Source organism: Pseudorca crassidens, chromosome 20, assembly GCF_039906515.1.
Source record: "Pseudorca crassidens isolate mPseCra1 chromosome 20, mPseCra1.hap1, whole genome shotgun sequence".
In the NCBI taxonomy this organism is placed as follows: domain Eukaryota; kingdom Metazoa; phylum Chordata; class Mammalia; order Artiodactyla; family Delphinidae; genus Pseudorca; species Pseudorca crassidens.
Genome location: NC_090315.1, coordinates 4840390 through 4861295, shown reverse-complemented (window position 1 = coordinate 4861295; position 20906 = coordinate 4840390). Strand labels below are relative to the sequence as shown.

The window sequence follows — 20906 nt, the reverse complement described above, 5'->3', positions numbered from 1 at the left end:
ATATGAAGCACAGTGAGGCAGAGCCCTTTATCCAGGGGAGGATAGATGGAGGACAGGTAGGCATCCTGGCAGCCAGATGGCGATGGGGCAGCTGCACATCTCCATCGTGTCCTGACAGGTGTGGCCATGCGTTCGTCTGTAGGAGGGAGGATGGGGTTAGTGGCTGCTCAGGACCCCTGCGTGTATCCCTGCATCCCAGGACCACCACCCAGGAGAAGGAGCCCTTTCCTCCTGCTTCAGTCCCTCACAATTGACTGACGCACTTGCTCATTGGCTCCTTCATTACTCCGTGCCCTGACTTGCGGCAGCGACTGTGCCTTTAACTCACCGGAACTCAGTGGTACAAGGTGGGGAATGAGAGGCAAGGAAAGGCAGAGACGGAGAGACTTACACACAAAAAAGAGAGAGGGGGAGACAAATATGTCGAGGGAAGGATAGAGGCACAAAGATAAAAAAAGACAAACAGACACAGGGACAAAGAGAAAGACAGGCAGAGACAGAGAAGATGAAATGGGGGGAGAAATGACATAGGATGGGTTTGGCTCTGCACATCTTCTCAACTAATTTTGGTCCCAGAGGCAGAGAGAAGTGACCAGAGCCAGGACCTACAGGACCCTCTGTTAAAATTCCAGTTCTCTGTCCCTCATGGGCTGGAATCACCTCACCCTGCCATTATGGAGTCCTGTGTTTGGACAGGCCCGTTTTCCTTCTAAGAGCGGCCTACAGGCCGGTCAGCTTGGCCAGTTTCTGGCAAGTGGTTCTAGCAGCAGAGGTCTACCCAGCTGTGTTAGACTTCTGGGCAAGGTAAAGTGTTCCCAGGGGTAATTTTAACCACAGGTGGTTATTTCTGCATTGTATGCCAAATTTTGTGTTAGCTCATGCTTCATCTATGCATAAACTGTTTCCTCATCTGAACCACAGAACATAGCATATGATTGGACTATTTTCAAAATTCTCACAAAAAAAGGGTATATTACTGTCCTTCTGGATGCATAGAAGGAAAGTTAATTCGTCACCTATAAAGAATGTCTTAGGGCATTAGAATTTAATTCTTTTATGTAACCTCCATTTGAGAAACTGATTCAGTCACTCATCCATCCATTGTTTCACTTATCCATCCACCCACCCACCAACCCATCTATCCTCTCATCTATCTACTTACCCATCTGTCCAAACATCCATACAACCCCACATTCACCCATCTACCAGCATCAATCCCACCATATCCATCCATCCACCCACCCATCCATCAACCAATTTATCCAACCATCTAACCCTCATCTATCCATCCATCAATCCAACTACAGCCACCCATCCACCACCTATTTATCCATCAAGCAATTCATCCATTTATCCCTCTATCCACTCACCCATCCACCTCTCCACCCACAACTCCATCCACCCATCCATCCATCCATCAATCTATCCATCCACTCATTCATCAACCCAATCCATCCATCCATCCATCCATCCACCCACCGGATCCTCAACCTCTGACTTCCTGAGTTCACTCTTTGCTGGGGCATGCTAAGAACAAAGACACCAGGGACCCAGGTCTTACCCTCCAGGGGCTCCCTGTTGGGTGGGAGAGAAGTATCAGCACACACACATACAACACACAGTGATACAAGCAATAACAAGGGTCACTCAGACAATGTGAAGACCCAGAGAAAGGCACTGAAGCTCAGTTGGATCTGAAGACACCTGGTAAGTTTTCTGAGTGGAGTGCAGACAACAAGGGCACCCCCAGTGTAGGTGAAGGCATGGACAGAGGCCAGTTGGTGTGAGACAGCCTGGCCATCGTGGACTGAGGGAGGTCATTCTAACTGCAGAGAAGGCAGGAGATGTGGGGCTGAGATGTGGCAAACACACACATAGCGAGTGGCTTGCATTTGACCAGAGGGCAACAGGGAGCCACAGCAGGTCTCTGGCGGAGGAGTGCACTCTGGAGAGTGCAACAGGTACCTCCCCTTTGGCAAGAGGTGGCACCTTTTGGGGCCTCAGTGTCCTCCCTGTGCTCCAGACCTCAGAGACTCTGTTATACTTGGAGGATTAAATGGGAAGTAGGACTCGGTGCACCTGAGGACTGGAGCACAGGGACGAATAATCTCCAAGTGTTGGTGGAGCTAAAGGTGACTCTCCAGCCCTCACGCACGTCTGAGGGCAGGGTCTCATTTGTCTCTCCTCAGTCTGCACCCATGCCAACTGTCTCTAGGTCTTCATCCTCTGGGTCTCTGCTAGTCTTTGCTTCTCTGCCTTCCAATCTTGACCTCTACCTGTCTCTCTCTCCCCATTGTCTCTGTCTCTGCACCTTTCCCTCTCCATTTCCATCTCTCCTTGATGTCTCTCCATCTCTCCCCTCTGTCCTTCCCTCCCTCCCTCCCTCCCTCGCACTACCTCTCCAGCTCTCCGTCTGTCTCTTCATCTCTCCCACTGTCCTTCAATCTCTCCCGCTGTCCCTCCATCTCCCCCCTGTCCCTCGGTCCCTCCACCTCTCCCCTCTGCCCCGCCCCGCTCCCCGCCTCCCCGCCCCTCACCTCGGGCTCACTCTTTGCTCGCACACGCCGCCCCAGGCCCGGCCTCGAGCGCGGCGAGCTGCAGGCGCACGCGGCGGGAGCCGGTGGCGGGCGGCTGGGGCGTGCGGGCGGCGGGGCGCGCTCCCCAGGAGCTGGGCGCGGCGCGCCGGCCGGCGGAGGAGGAAGCCGGCGCCGACCAGCGGCGGGAGAGCTTTCGCGCGAGGCGGGCGAGCGCCGAGGGCCGCAGGCCGTAGTCGCGCTCTAGTTCCTGGCGCGAGATCTCGATGTTGCCGGTGTACCAGAGGATCCAGCCGAGCAGGCTTAGGAAGACGAGCAACGCGCCCGAGTAGATGAGCAGGTCGCCGAAGTCGCGGCCGCGCACCTGCAACTGCGCGAACACGCCGGTCAGCAGCGCCGCCATGCCCGCCACGTCCATCGCCACGGCCAGCAGCAGCGCCAACCGGCAGCGGCCCAGGCCGGACGCGGGCACAGGCGCGCCCGCCGGCGGGGACGGTGCGCCCGGCGGGGGCCCCTGCGAGGCGCACACCGCCGACACCGCCGCCATGGACCTGCTCCACCGCAGCGGCTGGCTCCGACGGAGAGCGTTCCGCGTTCCGGGTGCGGCCCGGTCCGGGGCGGGGTCAGGGGACTGCGCCAGGTGTGCCCGGCACCCGCCTGGTCACCTGAGCTGGGCTGGGTGCGGACGGGCCCGGCCCGAGGGCGCCCTGGCCCTCAGAAGCCGAGGCTGGGGGCAGCTGGGCGCACAGGTTAGTGCGGCCCAGGGCCCCTGCATCGTAAGGAGCCTGAAGCAGCGCATGGTGAAAATCCGGGGGGCTCTAATAGAGGCAGCAGGGCAAACCCCAACATTCCTGTTTGCTCAGATTTCTCCTGGGGCCTCTGGACTGTCAGAACTCGTTACGGCGAAGTCCAAGGGCACAGAGATGGGCCAGACAAGGCCCCTGCCCTCAAGGAGTTTCTGGACGTAATCACAACTCAAGGTGCCCTAATGGAGGTGACATAAAGCACCGTCATTCCTTCTGTTCACTTGGAGTCTCTCCAGGCCCTGTGCTGGTGAGGCTGAGGACTCAGAGGTATATCAGGCGAGGCTCCTGCCCCTTAAAGAGGACCCTGACAACAGAAAATAAACTTCCCTAAAGTGTAACGGGTGTGACATAGGGCGGAATGGAGGGGGAGAATAGGGCCGGAGTCCGCGAGGCACAGGAAATAAGCTGGGCGAACAGGTATGCAGGCCCTAAAGAAACCAAGACCTTTCCCAGGCAAATCTCTTTTCCTCCAAACACACCTCGCCCTTAGAGGAAATGGGTGGCAGTCTGCGAGAAGGGTCCGCCCGGCTTCTCTCTAGACTCGAAATAGTGCAGGAGCTTAAGAGGACACTGGGGAGGGCGAATTGAGAGGGAGCTCCCGGGGTTAGCCGAAGGTTTCCGAACGTGGCCGAATGGAGACCGAGTGTTTCCGAAGAGATTCGAAGCGGGCATGGGCCAATAAGAGGGAAGCCGGCCGCCCTTCGGAAGAGTGTTTCAGGAGAGTTCCGAAAATGTCCGACCGAGCCTGCTGCCTTCGTCGGGAATAGCCGAGGGTCTACGAAGAACCTGGAAGCACCCGAAGTCCCTGTGTGGTTTAAATAGTTCACGCACTAACAAGTTCATTCATAAAACAAATGTTTATTGAGCACCCATCCTGTGCCAAGCTCTGAGTGGCAATATTGGAGAGAAGCCGTTGAGGAAGGGGACTTGGGACTTCTGGAAAGGGACACACTCGGAAATCCAGCCGTGGAGTTCCGAAAACACACGAAGGGCCCTCGGAACTGTACCAACTCCGCGTCGAGAACACGCCCTCGGGTCCGCAGCCGAAGAGTTCCGAAAGTCCCCGAACGGTTTGAGACTGACTGGAGGAAATAGCCGAACGAGCTGCCTCGGAGGCGGGCGGAAGGAGGCGGGGACAGGCGGCGGCGCGCGCGTACCCTGAGAGGAAGCGGAAATGCGTGTTGCTATTAAAGGCGTCGCCCCACCCCCCGCCTGCCTCTTTCCGTATCCGGCTGCCGCCGCGAGAGGAGGTGAGTTGCGTCCGCGTGATCGCCTCTCGCGCCTGCCATCGGGTGTCTGTGCCCCTGCCTGCCTCTCTCACTGCGCCTCTCGCGCTCTTGGCTTCACCCCGGCCCTGCCGCCTTAGGTCGCTGTGGATTCTCATCTCTCGTCCCCCGCAGTTAGTCTCGGCCGCCCAGGTTAGCGCCGCCACCTTAGGCCGCCCAGCCCCGCCTGGCAAATTTCTAGGCGCCCTCGGCCCACGCGGTGCTCCCATTCGCCAGGTCCCCAAATGCAGCCTTCCTCTGTTGTCCGGCGTCGGCCTGCTGCGCCCCTGACGTTTTCCCGCGCCTCTTTCTCCGCAGCTGCCGCCATGTCCGCGCATCTGCAGTGGATGGTCGTGCGGAACTGCTCCAGCTTCTTGATCAAGAGGAATAAGCAGACATACAGCACCGTAAGCGGGGCCCCGACGGCTGGGTCGGAGGGAGGGACCTTTACGATTGTTGTGCCCCCTTCCTCTTAACGACCGCGTTGCGTCCTTCTTCCCAGGAACCCAATAACCTGAAGGCCCGCAACTCTTTTCGCTACAACGGGCTCATTCACCGCAAGACTGTGGGCGTGGAGCCGGCGGCGGACGGCAAAGGGGTCGTGGTGGTCATGAAGCGGAGATCCGGTGAGCATTTGCCCTGGTTGGGCCCAGGCAACAGACCCCCATCCGGGGCAGGGGGCTGTAGTTTTTTATTGTCGGGCCGCGGGAGTGATTCTGCTATTGAATGGAGGATTCCTGGGGTCAGGACGTTTACCTGGGGGGCTGGTTCCTCTCCAAGCTAGCCCACCAGGTATGTGAGCTTATCATCTAAAAAGTGGAGAAATTAAAAGCACCTGAAGTCCGCTGGGTGCTTGTCAGGGTTAAATTACAGGGTTGCACGGTTTGATGATGTTTTCAGAATAAATCCTTGAAGCAGGTGGAAGTCTGTCTCCACCGGTGGGAAAATTCAGGTAAACAGATGGGGAGCCGCCTTCTGGCTCCCGCATAGGAAGTGACAGCTTGGGTCTGAAGCAGTAGTTTGGCTCCCATTCTGGCTTCAAGGACTCAGAATGGGGCGCTCAGCATCCCACTTCCCTGTGTCTCAGGCACAGACAGGCTCTTTTAGACTCTTAGAGGAGGTCAAGGGGAGGCAGGGGTGTGTCTTGGTAATAGCTGAGTCATGGTACCACACCCGCAACACTTTTGTTTGTAGATGGGCAGTGGGTTTTAACAGATAGGAATGAGCTTTTTCCCGGATCCCTGATTAGGACCGGTTTCTCTTTGGGTTCTGAGCCCTGTGTCCTGTTCACTGACAGCAGCAGCCACATCTGCTGCTTTCTGTTCTCAGGAGGAAGGCGGTTAACCTCCCTTCCCAGAAGCACAGACCCGGGAGCAACCAGTTGTTTATGCTTTTGGGCTTCTCAGGTTCCCACACTCTTGAGAACCCTGTCTGGTGCGCTGGGTCCCAAAAACTTTGCTTTCCCTTCTTGGATTGTTGGGTGGCTTTTCCTCGGCTGTCAGGAATCTGGTTGACCTGAGGAGGTAACATGGGCTCTTCTCTGGGGTCAGAAGGCTAACATCAAATCCCCAGTATGGTACAGGGACCTTGGCATCTGGGGGGAAACCCAGGAGCACAGGATCCTAGCTGGGACCCCATCAGCTCTTTGGCACAATAAAGGGGGTGTTTTCCTTTTTATCCTGGGCAGGGGAGTCCAACTCTACCTGTGCACAGGTGATGGGCAGGTGTTTTCCCCAGGACTCTTCTTACCCTGGTCCTCCTGTGGCTCCACATCACCCCAGCCTCACAGCTTGGCGTTTTAGACACTTGTTGCTGAGCGGGTAGCTAGGGCCCTGGAGGGTGCGGAAGGGAGAGGAGCCAGAGCTGCTTTCTGGGGAGCGCTCGCCACCTGGTCAGCATGGTGCCAAGTGCCCACCTCGCCCAAGCTCTCCTTGGAGTCACACAACTGTGCATGGGACCTTGGGCAAGGGAGTCCTGGTCCTTTTGCGTCTGCTTCCACTTCTGTCCAGTGAGATGAACAGTGTTGTGTCTCAGGGACAGGCTGGGGAGGAGACGCCTATACAGGTGCAGGGCCTGGCCTGTGGTCGTCCTCGTCATTGTCCTGTAAGTTGATGCCTGGAGATGGGGCTGCCTCCCAGGCTCACACAGTCAGGGCACTCAGGTTCTCTGGGTGGGATTGTGCCCTCACCCCGGGGGTGGGCACCAAAGGTCCAGACCGTCTGACCCCTGGGGCTCCTCATCTCCCCACCCCACCAGGCCAGCGAAAGCCGGCCACTTCTTATGTGCGGACCACCATCAACAAGAATGCCCGGGCCACCCTCAGCAGCATCCGGCACATGATCCGAAAGAACAAGTACCGCCCGGATTTGCGTATGGTGAGTGGGGGCTGGAGAGCTGATGCCAGGTGGTGGAGGCAACTACACAGTGGGGACCCAGGGAGCCTGGCCAGTGCTGTGAAGGATGGCCCTCTGGTGACTGGAGCTGGACCTGCGCTCTGGGGAAGAGGGAACGTTGCCCATCTGGGAGGCATGTGGGGGTGGGGGGCACAGCTGGTGGGGTGGGTGACCTGAGGCCGCCTCGCCTCCCAGGCTGCCATCCGCAGAGCCAGCGCCATCCTGCGCAGCCAGAAGCCTGTGATGGTGAAGAGGAAGCGGACCCGCCCCACCAAGAGCTCCTGAGCAATCTGTCCCCTTCCCTAATGCAATAAAGCTGTCAGCTGACTTGCCGCAACCTCCTTGCCTTCCAGGCCATGTCCCCAGGGGCTCCCCTACCAGCCGGCAGCACACAGTCGTCCCAGTGTCTTGAGTCTGGAGGGACCAGGTCCAGGTGGGGGAGCTGAGCCCCAGCTTTTGTGTGTGTCCTTGGCCCATCGTTTCTGCCCATCACGGAGGGCTGGCGTTGGTGTGAATTTTTACATTCGACGCTCAGAGGTGATTGTCCAGTACCGCAAAAAAAGGAACTGCAGGTTAAGTAAAATCTAGAATCAGCATGATCTCATACTCTGCTGATGCATGACAAAGCTTCAAGAGAGACATTAAGTGGAAATTTTTGATTTTTTAACATTTAGTTTAAGGTTCCTGAGGGGTGGGCATCTAGACCAAGGGTCAGCGCACCTTCTGTTTTGTATAGTTCTGTGGCCTGTGTCACAGCAGTGTTGGCAGTGTGGCCTTTGAAGGAGGAAGCATTTACAGTCTGGGTCTTTGCTGTCTGGGACCCCAGCCTCTTCCAGCCTGAGGCAGGCTGGCCCTCCCCTCCCACTGTGGGTCCTGGGGCAGCTCGGCCTCTCCAGGGGGCTCTGCAGGTGTGAAGTGAGCATCCTAGGACTTGGGGGTGGACAGGGCCTTCAGCATGCCTTGGCCTTTGGTCTGGGCCCAGAACTGCACTCACGGGCACCAGTGCAGCTCCTGAGTCCAGAAGCCTGTGGGACTCTGTCCACACCTGGGAGAGGGGGACATAAGCTGCACCCGCCACCCAGGAGGAAGGTGGCAGCCTCAGGCTTCCTGCCAGCAGGCATGTCCTTAAACAGCCGTTTATTGGCGAGGAGCCCACCTGGCCAAGTGTTTCTGCCTCCTGCTGCACTGGGGGTGAGCCCAGCGTCCCTGCAGCACCGTCCCTCACCTGCTTCCTGTTCTCAGCAGGTGACTGCCCTCCCCACTGCCCTCAGCTGCTCCTGACTGCTCCAGCGCAGCCTCTCTCCAGCCCTACCCCAGGCTGCACAGCTCTGTCTCCTCAGAGGTCTTTTCTGACCGCTGGGTCTAACGTCGGTTCTCCTAGTTGCTTCCTTGTGTTTATTACAACCGAGACGTGGTCCTTGTAGGCACTGCCACTGGGCACCTGCCTGGGTCCTTCTGCCAGCTCAGCTGCTAGCTGTGTGGCCTTGGGCAAGTAACTGGAGCTCTGCCTCTTGTCAGAATTAAGTGGGCTAAAGCAGCGGTCCCAAACCTCTTTGGCACCAGGGACTGGTTTTATGGAAATCCATTTTTCCAGGGACTGGGGGAGGGAAATATGGTTCGGGCAGTAACGCGAGCCATGGGGAGCAGCAGATGAAGCTTTGCTTTCTGCCTCTTATCTGCTGTGCAGCCCAGTTCTAACAGGCTGCGGACCAGTATTGGTCCATGGCCCGGGGTTTGAGGACCCCTGGGTTAAAGAATGCAGGTAAGTGTGGTAATTAGCTGTTGGTGTAGCGTTTTAAGCCTATGACAAGCTGGATGGCGTCTCTAACTATTCAGATGGGCCTGTGGCGTGCGTGTGTACACACGTACATACATGTACACTTGAGGAGTGGCTGTTTTCTCTGACTACCCCAGATGTGCCATGAAGCAGGTGTCATCCCCGCCTTACAGATGTAGAAACCGAGGCTCAGATGGGTAAAGGTCACCCACATCATTGCTCCTGGTGTGTTTCCTGTGCACCTATTATGTGCCAGCCATTATGCCATGGGCCAAGGATTCAGGTCTCTGCCATCCTGAGGACCCTGTGCAGAGACGACGACCCTGTGCAGAGACGACAACCCTGCCCCCACTTCACAGCTCTGTGCTGGGGCCCAGGAGCTCCACACACCTGGACAGTTCCTGACCCCCTTCCCACCCTGCTGCCCGCTCCAGCCTTCCTCAGTGGCTGTGAACGTGATCGCTTCCTGCCAAACCCTCTTCCTCCCCTGGAGCATCCACCTTCACCCCACTGGGGTCTGTCCTCAACCCAGGGGGAGTGGTATCCTTAGTTCCAGGTGGAACTTAGGCGACTTAACATCTGCTCAAAACCCTCCCACGGTTCCCATCCCACTCCGAGTGAAAGGCAGCCCCCTAGCCTTGGCTAGTCGGGCCCATCTTCACTCAGATGCCCAGCCCCTTGCTGTCCCCCACAGAACGCGGTTCTGCCTGGGAGCATCTGCACTAGCTGTTCCTTTGTCTGGAAGGTGCTTCCCCACAGGGAGCCAGGGCCTCTTACTCTCACATGTTGCTGGGCAGTGAGGTCTCTCCTGACCACTTGTCCCCTTTGGCCACCATCCAGATTCTTAGTTCCCTGACCAGGGATCGAACCCGCGCCCCCTGCAGTGGCAGCACCAAGTCTTAAACTTCGGACTGCCAGGGAAGTCCCTCTTCTGGCCACTCTTAAAAATCAAAACCCACCCCCACACCGGCTTCATTTTTCTCCACAGCACTGAAGTCCGTCTAGCGGGTGTGTCCTGTGAGGCAGTACTTAGCCTGGCACCCCAGCACACCACATGCACACAGCTGAGCATCTGCTCACCCACGTGGCGGCCGGTCGTCAGATGGTGTCCCTTTCCTTGTCTGCCCCAGAGCCCTGCTCCTCTAAGCCCTTAGCCCATGTGGAGTCCGGCTGGTCACCTGAACCCCCAAGATAACTACCTCCCTCTGGGGCCTCAGTTTCCTCCTCATAACACAGCCTCACTCGGTCTCTGGACCTCGAGCCCTGCGGGTGGCCAGGCCATCAAGGGTGGCTGGGCTGGGGACGCCACGCCAGGGGTCTGGGTGGCACTTCGGTGAGGGGGACCAGGAGAGGGCTGCTGGGAGGGAGCAGGTCTCAGCTGCCCATCTCCCTCCTGGGGGAGGAGAGCTTGGCGGCAGGTGTGGTTTGTGTGGGGGGCCATCTATGCACACTTTGTTTTCTCGCAAGTGATGTATGTTGGCGTGGAAATTGGAAAAGCAAATGAATACAAGATTTAAAAAATCATAAATACCCAGACACATCATAGTAAAAACACTGAATCTGGAAAGCGTGAGAAGAGCACCTCACGTGCAAGGGAACTGCAGTGAGACTAACTGCTGGCTTCTCGACAGGAACAGTGGGGCCAGGAGGCAGTGAGATTACAGGCAAGTGCCCAGAGAGATGCCCGCACCCTTCCCGTCCCCCACCACCCACAGCATCCCCCTCCAGTTCCACATCTGCCAGTTCCTACGCTTGCGTGAGTCACTATCTCTGCACCTCAGTTTCCCTACAGATGAAACAATAAGGTTGTTTCAAGCGTCTGATTCCTCAGGGCTCCGCGATGCAGAGATCTTGGTTTAGTTTGCTGCTGTTGTGTCCAGTACTAATCCGGGGAATGTCTGCAGAGAGTGTAGGGCGCACCCTTGGCAGCTACCCCGCACAAGGTCACTCCGAGCAGTGGAAACTCAGGGCTGAGACGTGCTCTGTTCGTGGGAAGGACTGGCCTTGATTATAGTTCCATCTTCACGGATACCTCAGATACATCAGGGCTCCATCACTTCTCAACCTCTGTGCCTGTGACACGTGCATATGAATAGACCTTACTTCCTAAGGTCCTTGTGGTTAAATGTGCAGAAAGCTTGTAACATGGCCGGCCGGGACAAGCCCACAAATCTTCCTTGCATGAATGAACAGTTTATTATAAATTATCTTGAGCAGATGGACTCAAAACAATCACAAATGTCTTCCCATGTCTATAACTATTTGCACACAAAACAATGCTCGTGTTTTTCCGAGCACTTTGAGGACAAATCCACACACGCTAGTGCCCGTGTCTCCCAGTCTACATGAGTTCTGTGAATACACCGCTGTGTCCTCTGCTGCATTCCCTCCAGGCTGTTTCTTCCCAGTCCAGGAATTTTAAAAATCTCTTTGTTTCTCTTGTAGTCATTTGCTGTAATAAAATCTATTCTTTAAAGTCTTTAATTATGAAAATGACATGAGCACGTGGTCTGGAGACATGCAAGGAGCCCAGGATCCCAGCCCCGGATCCGACGATGCCGCCTGGCATGTGGGATCTTAGTTCCCTGCCCAGATATTGAACGGGTGCCCCCTGCGGTGGAAGTGCAGAGTCCTCACCACTGGACCGCCAGGGAAGTCCCTTGTGTTTCATCTTGAAAACTGTTCACAATCATCCACCTGTGGGCCTTGAGCACCCCAGGACTGCTGAGTTCACCCTCACTGTATGTCACCCCCGTGGCCCTTGGCCAGGTTCTCACAGCAAAACCAGCACGTTTGTTTCAGTACCTTCGCTTAGTGTAGCATTTATGGAGGAGATGCACCCAAGGGTGGGGGGGGGACACTCTTGTCTTCACGATTTCTGTGTAACCCCAAAACTGTTGTAAAAAAAGTCTTTTAAAGATAGACTAAGATAGTGTTCACCTCTCAGGTTGAGAAACACCCAGAAGTTGGGTAAAAATCAAAGTGCACTTATTAAGGCCATTGTGGGGGGGATGGGCACACTTACGTCACTGACAGCGTCAATTGGTACAAACCCACGGGGAACAGTTTGGCCATGTCTGTACAGAATTACAAATGAATGTGCCCTCTGGCACGGGGATGTCACTTGAAAAGGTTGACTCTGTTCCTTGTGTGCCGTGGGATCCATGCACAAAGGTCATTCCTTCCAGCTCAGTGTGACATACATTAGGGCACAGCTGAGGGCAGGGAAGGGCTGTGAGTGCTGCAGGACAGATGGCCAAGATGTGCTAAGTCAAAAAACTCAGGTGCGACGTGCTGTGTTATACACAGATGAAACGCTGGACGTAAAAGAATATGGTTTATGGGAATTCCCTGCTGGTCCAGCAGTTAGGACTCCACGCTTTCACTGCCGAGGGAGCGGGTTCAATCACTGGTCGTGGAACTAAGATCCCACAAGCAGCATGGTGTGGCCAAAAAATAAAAATGAAAAGAACATATGTTTAAATTTGCTTACGTTTGCATAGAATTTCCCCAGAAAAATACACAGGAACCTGCCGACACTGGTTGTCCCTGATTAAGGGAATTGGGTGTGGGGAGATGGGAATGAGAGGGAGCCGTTTCACTGAAGAAGCTCTTGTTAACTTTAAAATTAAAACAAGCCAAGTCTTTGCTTGCCCTTTTTTTTCTTAAGTCTGTTTTTTGAATGGGTAACATGCACATGGTATTCCAAGCTCTCCTTTCTTGGGACAGTATTTGCAGGTGCTAATGTAACCTTCTGGAGGCATTCGATGAATATGCAAGCAAATACACATCCTATTTACTTATTTATTTTTGTCTGCGTTGGGGCTTCGTTGCGGTGCACAGGCTTCTCATTATGGTGGCTTCTCTTGTTGTGGAGCACAGACTCTAGGTGGGAGGGCTTCAGTAGTTGTGGCATGTGGGCTCAGTAGTTGTGGCTTGCAGGCTCTAGAGCGCAGGCTCAGTAGTTGTGGCGCACAGGCTTAGTTGCTCCGTGGCATGTGGGACCTTCCCGGACCAGGGCTCGAACACGTGTCCTCTGCATTGGCAGGCAGATTCTTAACCACTGCGCCACCAGGGAAGTCCCACATCCTATTTAAAACAAAATTAAAACAAACAAAAAAGAACAGAAATGGTAGCGTATCTTGTACAGCATTTGCATGTTGCTCTTTCTCACATATTTTGGAGATTGGTCCATATCTCAATGAGCTTCTTCATGTTGTTAAAATTCTGAAATATAGCAGACACAGAGAAAAGCACACAAAACACATTTATACACTTCCCTCATGGGCTCCCTACTGGCTTGAGGTAACCAGTATCCTGAGCTGTAGGGAAACAATCTTCTTGCTTTTACAGCTTTACCGCCAAGGTATGTGTGTTTAGCAGCACAGCTTGGTTTTGACGGTTTTGGAATTGTGTGCGAAGGCATTCAGACTATGGGTCTCCTGTGACTTGCTTGTTAGGCTGATGTTGTTTTCCACGCTGCTGGAAGTAGTGATGGTCCACTACTTTTGTGTTGTATAGTATTGCTCCTTGAATATACAAGCATGTTTATACTGCTTGCAATTAGGACAAATGTGGTTTTGCAGCCTGAGGTACATGTGCAAGAAGGCTGAGTAATGAGATACTACTGCGTCCCCACGTGACTTTTACCATTTCACGCTCCTGCCAGGGTCGCCCTGTGGACCAGGAGAGTATCCGTGGCTCTGCATGTGGCGTTGTCAGATCTTATCATTGTGGCAAGTTTCACGGGAGCATAGTGGTCTCAACTTGGGTTTACACTGCACTTTCCCCATCACTAGTGATGACGGGAATCTTTGCATGTGCTTGGTAGTCATTGGGATTTCCCCTTTTGTGAAGCATTCGTGCAAATGCTTTTGCCAACTTTTGTGTTGTTTCTTACTGATTTGTAGGAGCTCTTTATACATGTTTGGATTTGTCCATTTCGATTGCATACAACCCCACCGACTTGTCCCACTGACTTTTCATTCTCCTTTAGATAAACAGAAGTCCTTGATTTAAAAAGTTAAATCAACTTCTCTTAGATATACTTTACACAAAGTAAAATACACCTATTTTAAGTATATACTTTATAAGTTTTGACATAATTATGCACCCATGTGACCCCCACCATAATTGGGATCTGGAATGTACTCATCACACCCAAAGCCTTCCCACACCCCTGTACACTTTATCCTACTTATCTCAGACAGCCAGTGATCTGCTTTTGGCCCTTAGTGACTAACTTTGCCTGTTCTAGAATTTCATAGAAATGGAATCAAGTATTTTGTACTCTTGCGTATATGGCTTCACTCAGCATGTTATTTTGTGTATCGGTGTTTAGCTAAGTAGTATTCCACTGTGTGAATTCACAATTCCTTTACTCATTCATCCATTGGTGAACATGTGGGTTATATTTCCAGGCTTTGCTGATTACAAAGGAAGCAACTGTGAAAACTGGCCTACCAGGCTTTCTTTTCTCTGTGTTTTATGATCATTTTTGACAGTGTCCTAAGGCCCGGCACAGAGCCTGACAGAGGGCGACAAAATCTTTGGCCTCCCCATCTGTGCCTTTGCTGGTTTCTGCCAAGGCCGACCACTCCCTACTCTCCCACCAGCCGAGAACCCCGACACTTGTCCGGGTCTGCGGCCCTTACCTGACCCTCCATAACAGTCCAAGAGGTACGATGACCAGCAGGTCTGCCCTCCTGCAGATGAAGGAACAGGGCAGGGAGAAGGGCCATGCCGCAGGGGTGCATGCAGGAAGCTGACCTGGGCCGCCGGGTCTCCCGCCCCCACCCCTGGAGTGAGGGCAGAACCTGTGACCACGCTGGGACATGTTCCTGCAGTCAAGTTATCACCCGGGGCTCATCAGCTTCATCTAATCAACTGGGTCCCACAAAAGGGGGCTGTGGGGCGAGAACCCTGGCAGCTTCTAGGAGCTGGGGATAGCCCCAGGCCCTATGACCCCAAGAAACTGAATCCCGCCAGCTTTGAGTTTGAAGAGGACCCGAGAAAGGAACGTGCCCAGTGGATCCTCAACTTCACTTCTGAAACCCGAGCAGCGACCAGCCCGTCACACCAACTTCCAACCAACACAAATTGTAAGACAGGTGTCTCCTCAGGCCTGGGATTTGTGATATATGATACAGAAATCCACAGGAACATGTTCTGTTGGCTACAGCGGGATCAAGTGCCCCAGCGCACAGCAGACAGACGGAGCTCCCACACCCACTGCCCGGCCACTATGCCCATTTCAGGAGAACAAGGGCAGGAGAGATCAGCAGCAGGCCCGTGCCTGGCACTGCACCCCTCAGACAGAGGGCGTCTCTGACTCCAACAGGAGGCCCGCTGAGCTGAGAGACCTGTGCTCAGCCCACGTGAAGTCTCGGGCTGGGGCGCCCACTGCTCAAAGCCAGGGTGGTGGAGGCAACAACAGCTGCTTTTCCAACTTTATTTAGAAAAACAAATCCAGGTCCGAGTGCCCCCGTGCCCTCCCCCACCCCAGCCATAACTTAAATAACTTAGAGACAGAGTTGGGGGCAGGTGGGTGGCGGGTGGGAGAGGGAGGGAGGAGAGCCCACTACAGCCGCCGCAGCGCCCGCTTCTTGTCCGTCTTTTTCTTGGCTGCCAGCTTCTTATCACGCTCACCCGCGTGCTTCTTGGCCATGGGCCCCTCGACCCCTCCTGGGCCCCCAGGGGCCATGGGGTCAGCGGTGGAGGCCACAGCCCCGCTGGCCAGGGACCGGCTGGCCTCGGCCCTGCCGCTGCTGGGCCCACCTGCGCCCCCGTGGATCTCTGTGAGCAGGCGTGCGCGGGCGGCGTACTCCTCGTAGTTCTCCAAGAGCAGGCGGCCCGCCTCCTCGTTGAGGGCAGACTCGGGGTTAGGGTGGATCAGCAGGCACTTGATGGTCTGTGGGGAGAGCGCCAGGGTCAGGGGGGGCCGGTCCCCCAAGCCTCACACATCCGGCCTTGTGGCCTCAACTCCCAACACCGCTCCCCCAGATGGCACATGTGTGCAGGCACCGTGATCAGTGACTCGCCCCAGGTCATTCAGGAAGTGAGGGGGGACTTCCCTGGTGGCACAGTCATTAAGAATCCACCTGCCAATGCAGGGGACATGGGTTCGAGCCCTGGTCCGGGAAGATCCCATATGCCGTGGAGCAACTAAGCCCGTGCGCCACAACTACTGAGCCTGCGCTGTAGAGCCCGTGCTCTGCAACAAGAGAAGCCACTGCAATGAGAAGCCTGCGCACCACAACGAAGAGTAGCACCTGCTGGCTGCAACTAGACAAAAGCCCGTGCACAGCAATGAAGACGCAATGCAGCCAAAAAAAAAAAAAAAAAAAAAAAAAGGAAGCGAGGGGAACAACTTAGAAACTAGCAACTAGACAACTAGCTCTACATTACACTACAGGAAGATGCTTAAAGCTACAGCTATCGCTGGCTTTAACAGGAATCTCAAGGGCAGAGGCACAAATCCTGGCTGGGCAAGCTGTTAATACCCAAGAGAAAGGCACCAGGGCATAAACAGAGACTGATGCCCGAGGACAGTCGAGAGTGGTCCAGGAAGGAAGTGAGTCTTCAATATTCCTTAATCTGCCCATTTTAACTGCAGAGTAAATCGAGGCCGAAAGGTGTGACCAGCCAGCCACCAATGGACCGTTCTAAGAGGAGTCTACCCAGACAGCTGTGGCCCCTAAGCCGTGTTTGTTTTACCTCCACTTTGATTCTAAAAGGGAACGCAGAGCACCCCAGGAACCCAGAACTTGTCTGGCCTTGAGCAGGTGAAATGCTCTCACGTGTAAATGGGGGCAGTAACAAGTACTCCCCAAAGCACCTGGCCCAACACACATCACTGATAATCATGAGGGACCAGCATCACACCCTAATTCTGACAACTGCACCCCACAACCAGAGGCCTGACTGCCCGCCTTTCCCACAGCTGCCCTCCCATGGCTGAGCCTGGCCAGGGCCCCGCACTGCAGGCCCTAGGGATTGTTGGGGACACTTGGGAGTTATTCTGTGAGCTCATCTCTGGTGTTGCTGGCAGCCACCACTGACACTCCAGGGAGAGGAGGAAAAGGTTTGGGGTCTGTTTACCTTGGTGCTCAATCCTCCCCCGGGCCCTGCAGGAAACCCCAATTCCCAGTCCTCCCTACCAACTGCCCCAGGGGCTCATTAGAAATTCAGTGTTTGTTTTTTTAAATTTCACCTTGTGGGAGGGGTGGAGAGGCATCAGGTGACCTACATGCTTTAAGTGGCCTATGGGGACCCTGGAGCACCAGAGTAGTCTGGCTGTCTCCACCTCAGCTTGGCTGAGGTGGGCCTGGATGGTTCTCCGCGGGGTGGTCCCTGCTGCACGATGTGCAGCAGCTTCCCTGTCTCCACCCAGTAGGTGCTGGTAGCACCCCCAGGTGTGACAATTAAAAATGTCCCCAATGGAACAAAACCACCCCTGGTTGAGGAACGATGGAATGACAATGGTGATGGTTGTACAAGCTGTGACTACTGAAACACCAATGAACTGTACGCTGTAGGATACTGGACAGTCTATCTTCGCCCTAACCAGACGCTTGACTTGTACCTGTCAGAACACCGTCCTGCTACACAAACCATCACTTGTTCCACAGCAAAGGTAGCTGGGCACTGCCAACCCTTCCAGAAAAGCTGGAAATCTGGATTCATATGTAGAAGCCCCAACCAGTTCAGTGTTGACTTTAGAAGAGAAACAAGGCTCCGTGGCTTGGACATCACTGGGATGCGTCCAGGAGGGAGGCCCAGGCCCAGGCAGAACTCACCAGCAGCACGTGCCGGATGCCCAGCTCAGCTGTCCAGTCCCTCTTGAGCACGTTGACGCAGATCTCACCATTGGCGCCCACATTTGGGTGGAAGATCTTGGTCAGGAAGTAGCCCTTGGGCGGGGAGGCAGGAAAGTCCTTCCCCAGCAGGAGTTTCATGCGGAAGAGGCCTCCGGCGTATGGGGTCCCCTCTGGAATGCAGGGAGGGGGACAGTGTCAGGAGGCGCAGGCCTTCCAGGCACCCCCAAAACCAGTCTCCACGGTCTGGCTGCGAGGCAAGTGCCCCACCGCCTCCTCCACCAGACGGGGGGTTCTCGAGAGGAAGACAGGCCCAGGTTCCCAGGGGGCCACAGGCACCACCCCCAGCTCAGAGTAAACCCCCTGACTGGTGGTCCCCACCCACGGATCCCTCTTCACTCCCAAGTGAAGGCACAGCACACCCTTCCCAAGAGGCACAGACACACGTGCCCACTCAGCTCCTAGGAAAAACATCTATTTGGAAGCTTCTCAGGCAAATGTCAGGACAGTTCTGTCCACTCCGTGGTCTTCCCTGCCGCAGCAAACACTGGGAGTTGTTCCAGACCCATGGCTGTTCCTCATGCCCCAGCCCCCACGTCCCACCCATCATAGCCTGGGCAGCCGACCTCCAGGTCCACTCCTGAATCTGAGCCCACCTCCAAGTCCAGCGGAACCACTTCTCTCACCTGATGGATGCCCATGGTCAGCGGCTTCCTGACCGGCCTCCAGATTGTATCCCCACCCTCACTGAAGTCAAAGTGAAGTCTGAAGCGACCCACTGGCCCGGCTTTAAACCTTCCAAAGGCTTCCTTTCCAAACTCCTTTAAAAGAGGTCTACAAGCCCTAAAAGATCTGTTCCCTATAAGCTTCACAAGTCTTTTTTCTTCTTTTCCTCAGGAAGTCTTCCCTGACCCCCTCCCCACAAGTTCAACTCCAGACTAGGTCCTTCATCACACTCTTCACTTATAAAAATTCAACTAATAACTTAAATGTAGTGCACGTGAAACAACCTGCTAAGCCACTATGCAAGATCAAACGGTCCCCTGTAGTTATTTGGTTATTACTGTTATCTCCCTGAAAGCCTGCATTTGTTCTCTGCTTGGTCCCCAGAGAGCCTAACACTGGCGGCAGGAAGGAGTTTGAGATGATCCAGCCTCCCCTCCAGGCCTTTGCTGACACTTCTCCCCACTTGGCATCCTCTTCCCAATCCCACTTAATTCCTACCCATACTTCAGGATGGAGGAAACACCCAAACCCAGGTAAGGCCCCATTATATGCTCTCCTGGCCCCCAGAATTTTTCTCACAACACTTACGGGGAAAGTATATACAATTACTTGTCATTTCTAGTGTCCTGCCCTGCATACTGTGAGCACCATGTGTAACAGGTGTGTCTGTCATGTCTACCCCTGCGTCCTCAGGGTCTGGCAGTCCACCTTACAGTGGGAGCCTCCTATCCTTGCTCTAAGATTGACGGAGATCTAGGAAGTGCACCCCTCCCTCTCATTCCCACACTCACCAGGGCCCTCGATGGTGACCTGCAGGTCAGTGAGGTCCTCCTCATTGGGAAAGACCTTGATACCATCAGGTGGGTCAGCTGTCAGTGTCGTCACCTCCTTGTACACCAGGCGGATGATATGGGGGGGCAGGTTCTCCACGTTGGAGTTCTAGGTATGGAGACAAGGGGGTGAGCCACGGGCAGAGCCAGGGCCTGGTGCCTCCTGCAGGATCTAGGATGCAGTGGCACCCTAGTCTTACTCCTGCAGTCCCAGGCTGTCAATCACCCCGAGCTCCCAGAACCCCCAACCCAGGATGCTTCAGGCGACCGCCCCAAGCTGATCTCCCACTAGAAATAGGGCGGATTGCCGAGGGCTTGCGGATGACTCCACCTTCCCCAGAAGACCCCAAAGCCCGCTCGTAGCTCCGCAAGGTCCCCGAATGATTCCGGGCAGGCCCGAGGCCTATGCCGGTCCCCCTTCCCCACCTAATCTTGGTTAAGACCACCCTGGAAACCCCAACTCGAGCCTGGAGACGGCGGCGGAGCGTCGTTGTTCCCGAAACACCCACGGGCGGGCCAAAAAGCCCGGAGCTCGGCCGGGCCCTCCCCTCCCGCCCCGCCCCGCCTACAGGAAGGCCCCTGGGCCCATCTCAGGCCCGGGATACCCAGGTGGGCCCTCCAATCCCCCAAGCCGCTCGCGAGAGGCTCCTGAGACCCCGCCTCCTCCTCTGGGGGGGGGCCCAACCACCCCTCCCGGGCCTGGACGCCTAGCTCACCATGACTGCTGCCGGCCGGGGGCGGGTCCCCCCGGCCCCCTTCCTGCGCTCTCCGGCCGCCGGCCGGGGCGGGGGGCCCAACTGCTGCCGCTGCGGCCCTAGCGAGGCCCCGGCGGCCCCGCTCTGCTCCCCGCTGCCTCCGACGCCCGCCGCGAACCGCACCGCACGTCCACCCGCCCCCAGTGCCCGGCCGCACTAAGCCTGTCGCGCGCGCACCGCCGCCCTTTTATATCCGCCCACAGGCCGCGCCCCCTCGCGGGCCCCTCTCGCCGTGCCTCGACCCGTGACGTCAGCGCGCACGGCCCTCGGCGTTCGACGAGCTCGCTCCCTTCCAGCAAGCTGCAGGCCGAAGTTGGGGAGGGGGCGCTCGGCGGGCCGGCCAATGGGGGTACGCGGTGGTCGGGGAGGGATCCGGGAGGATGGAGTGGCGGAGAAAGGGAAGTAGAGCGGGAGAGGACGTGAAGGGCGACGCGACCGCTGATTGGCCCATTTGAATGAGACGCTGGCGCACGCGCGTGCCCCGACGCCCAGGAGATCACTCACGCGACTAACGGTCGGCCGTGGAGCCTGGGCAGGGCGAAGGGAGGTGGGACTCTGGCGGTTTAAAAGGACGATAGAAGGCGCGCCGGCCAATAGGGGCGCGCAGTCGTGGAGTGGCGTCACGAGACGCGCGCGGGCCAATCCTTGACGGAGAAGGCAGTACGGGGGTTGGGGGGGCGAGGGAAATGGAGAGCGACCAATGGGAGCCTTGCCTAGCGCGGACCCAGGCGCCTGCAGCCAATGAAGTTCGTTGATTTTTATGTATGCAAATGAGTGTGCGCGGATGCCCGCGCCCCTTCCTCAGCCGGGAGTGGGGGTGGGCGCTGGGAATCGTTGTACGTTTTTCTCCGAGGCGCCATTTTGTGCTAAGAATGACCTGTGACCTGCGTGGTGTGTCAACCCGGCGCTGAAGGCTTAGACGCCTGGCCGTCCAGTGTGTGACCTCTGGCCCCAGCCAGGCTTCAGTCTCCTCCTGTGAGGACTGTGCCCGAGAAAGAAGGAAG

At 55.8% G+C, this 20906-nt stretch overlaps 3 protein-coding genes across 4 annotated transcripts; 1 reads left to right on the top strand and 2 right to left on the bottom strand.

The window, feature by feature from the left end:
- Window positions 1-13: 13 nt before the first annotated feature.
- TMEM238 (transmembrane protein 238) lies at window positions 14-3149 on the bottom strand. The gene is made up of 2 exons (XM_067719309.1): window positions 2538-3149; window positions 14-136 (listed from the first exon to the last, which is right to left on the bottom strand). Exon 1 carries the CDS (start codon window positions 3079-3081, stop codon window positions 2545-2547), a length of 537 nt encoding a protein of 178 aa, XP_067575410.1. The 5' UTR covers window positions 3082-3149; the 3' UTR covers window positions 14-136; window positions 2538-2544.
- A 1371-nt stretch (window positions 3150-4520) lies between these two features.
- Window positions 4521-7325, top strand: RPL28 (ribosomal protein L28). 2 transcript variants are annotated; one of them, XM_067719310.1, is made up of 5 exons: window positions 4521-4590; window positions 4924-5012; window positions 5108-5231; window positions 6862-6980; window positions 7194-7325. In XM_067719310.1, the coding sequence occupies exons 2-5, from the start codon at window positions 4932-4934 to the stop codon at window positions 7281-7283; spliced, it is 414 nt and encodes a 137-aa protein (XP_067575411.1). In that variant the 5' UTR covers window positions 4521-4590; window positions 4924-4931; the 3' UTR covers window positions 7284-7325. The 2 variants fall into 2 exon arrangements, with proteins under 2 accessions (XP_067575411.1, XP_067575412.1); XM_067719311.1 differs by lacking the exon at window positions 4521-4590 and adding an exon at window positions 4603-4758.
- A 7887-nt stretch (window positions 7326-15212) lies between these two features.
- On the bottom strand, window positions 15213-20071 carry UBE2S (ubiquitin conjugating enzyme E2 S). Its single transcript, XM_067719258.1, has 4 exons — window positions 19864-20071; window positions 19109-19256; window positions 17574-17764; window positions 15213-15685 (listed from the first exon to the last, which is right to left on the bottom strand). The coding sequence occupies exons 1-4, from the start codon at window positions 19864-19866 to the stop codon at window positions 15356-15358; spliced, it is 672 nt and encodes a 223-aa protein (XP_067575359.1). The 5' UTR covers window positions 19867-20071; the 3' UTR covers window positions 15213-15355.
- Window positions 20072-20906: the final 835 nt, after the last annotated feature.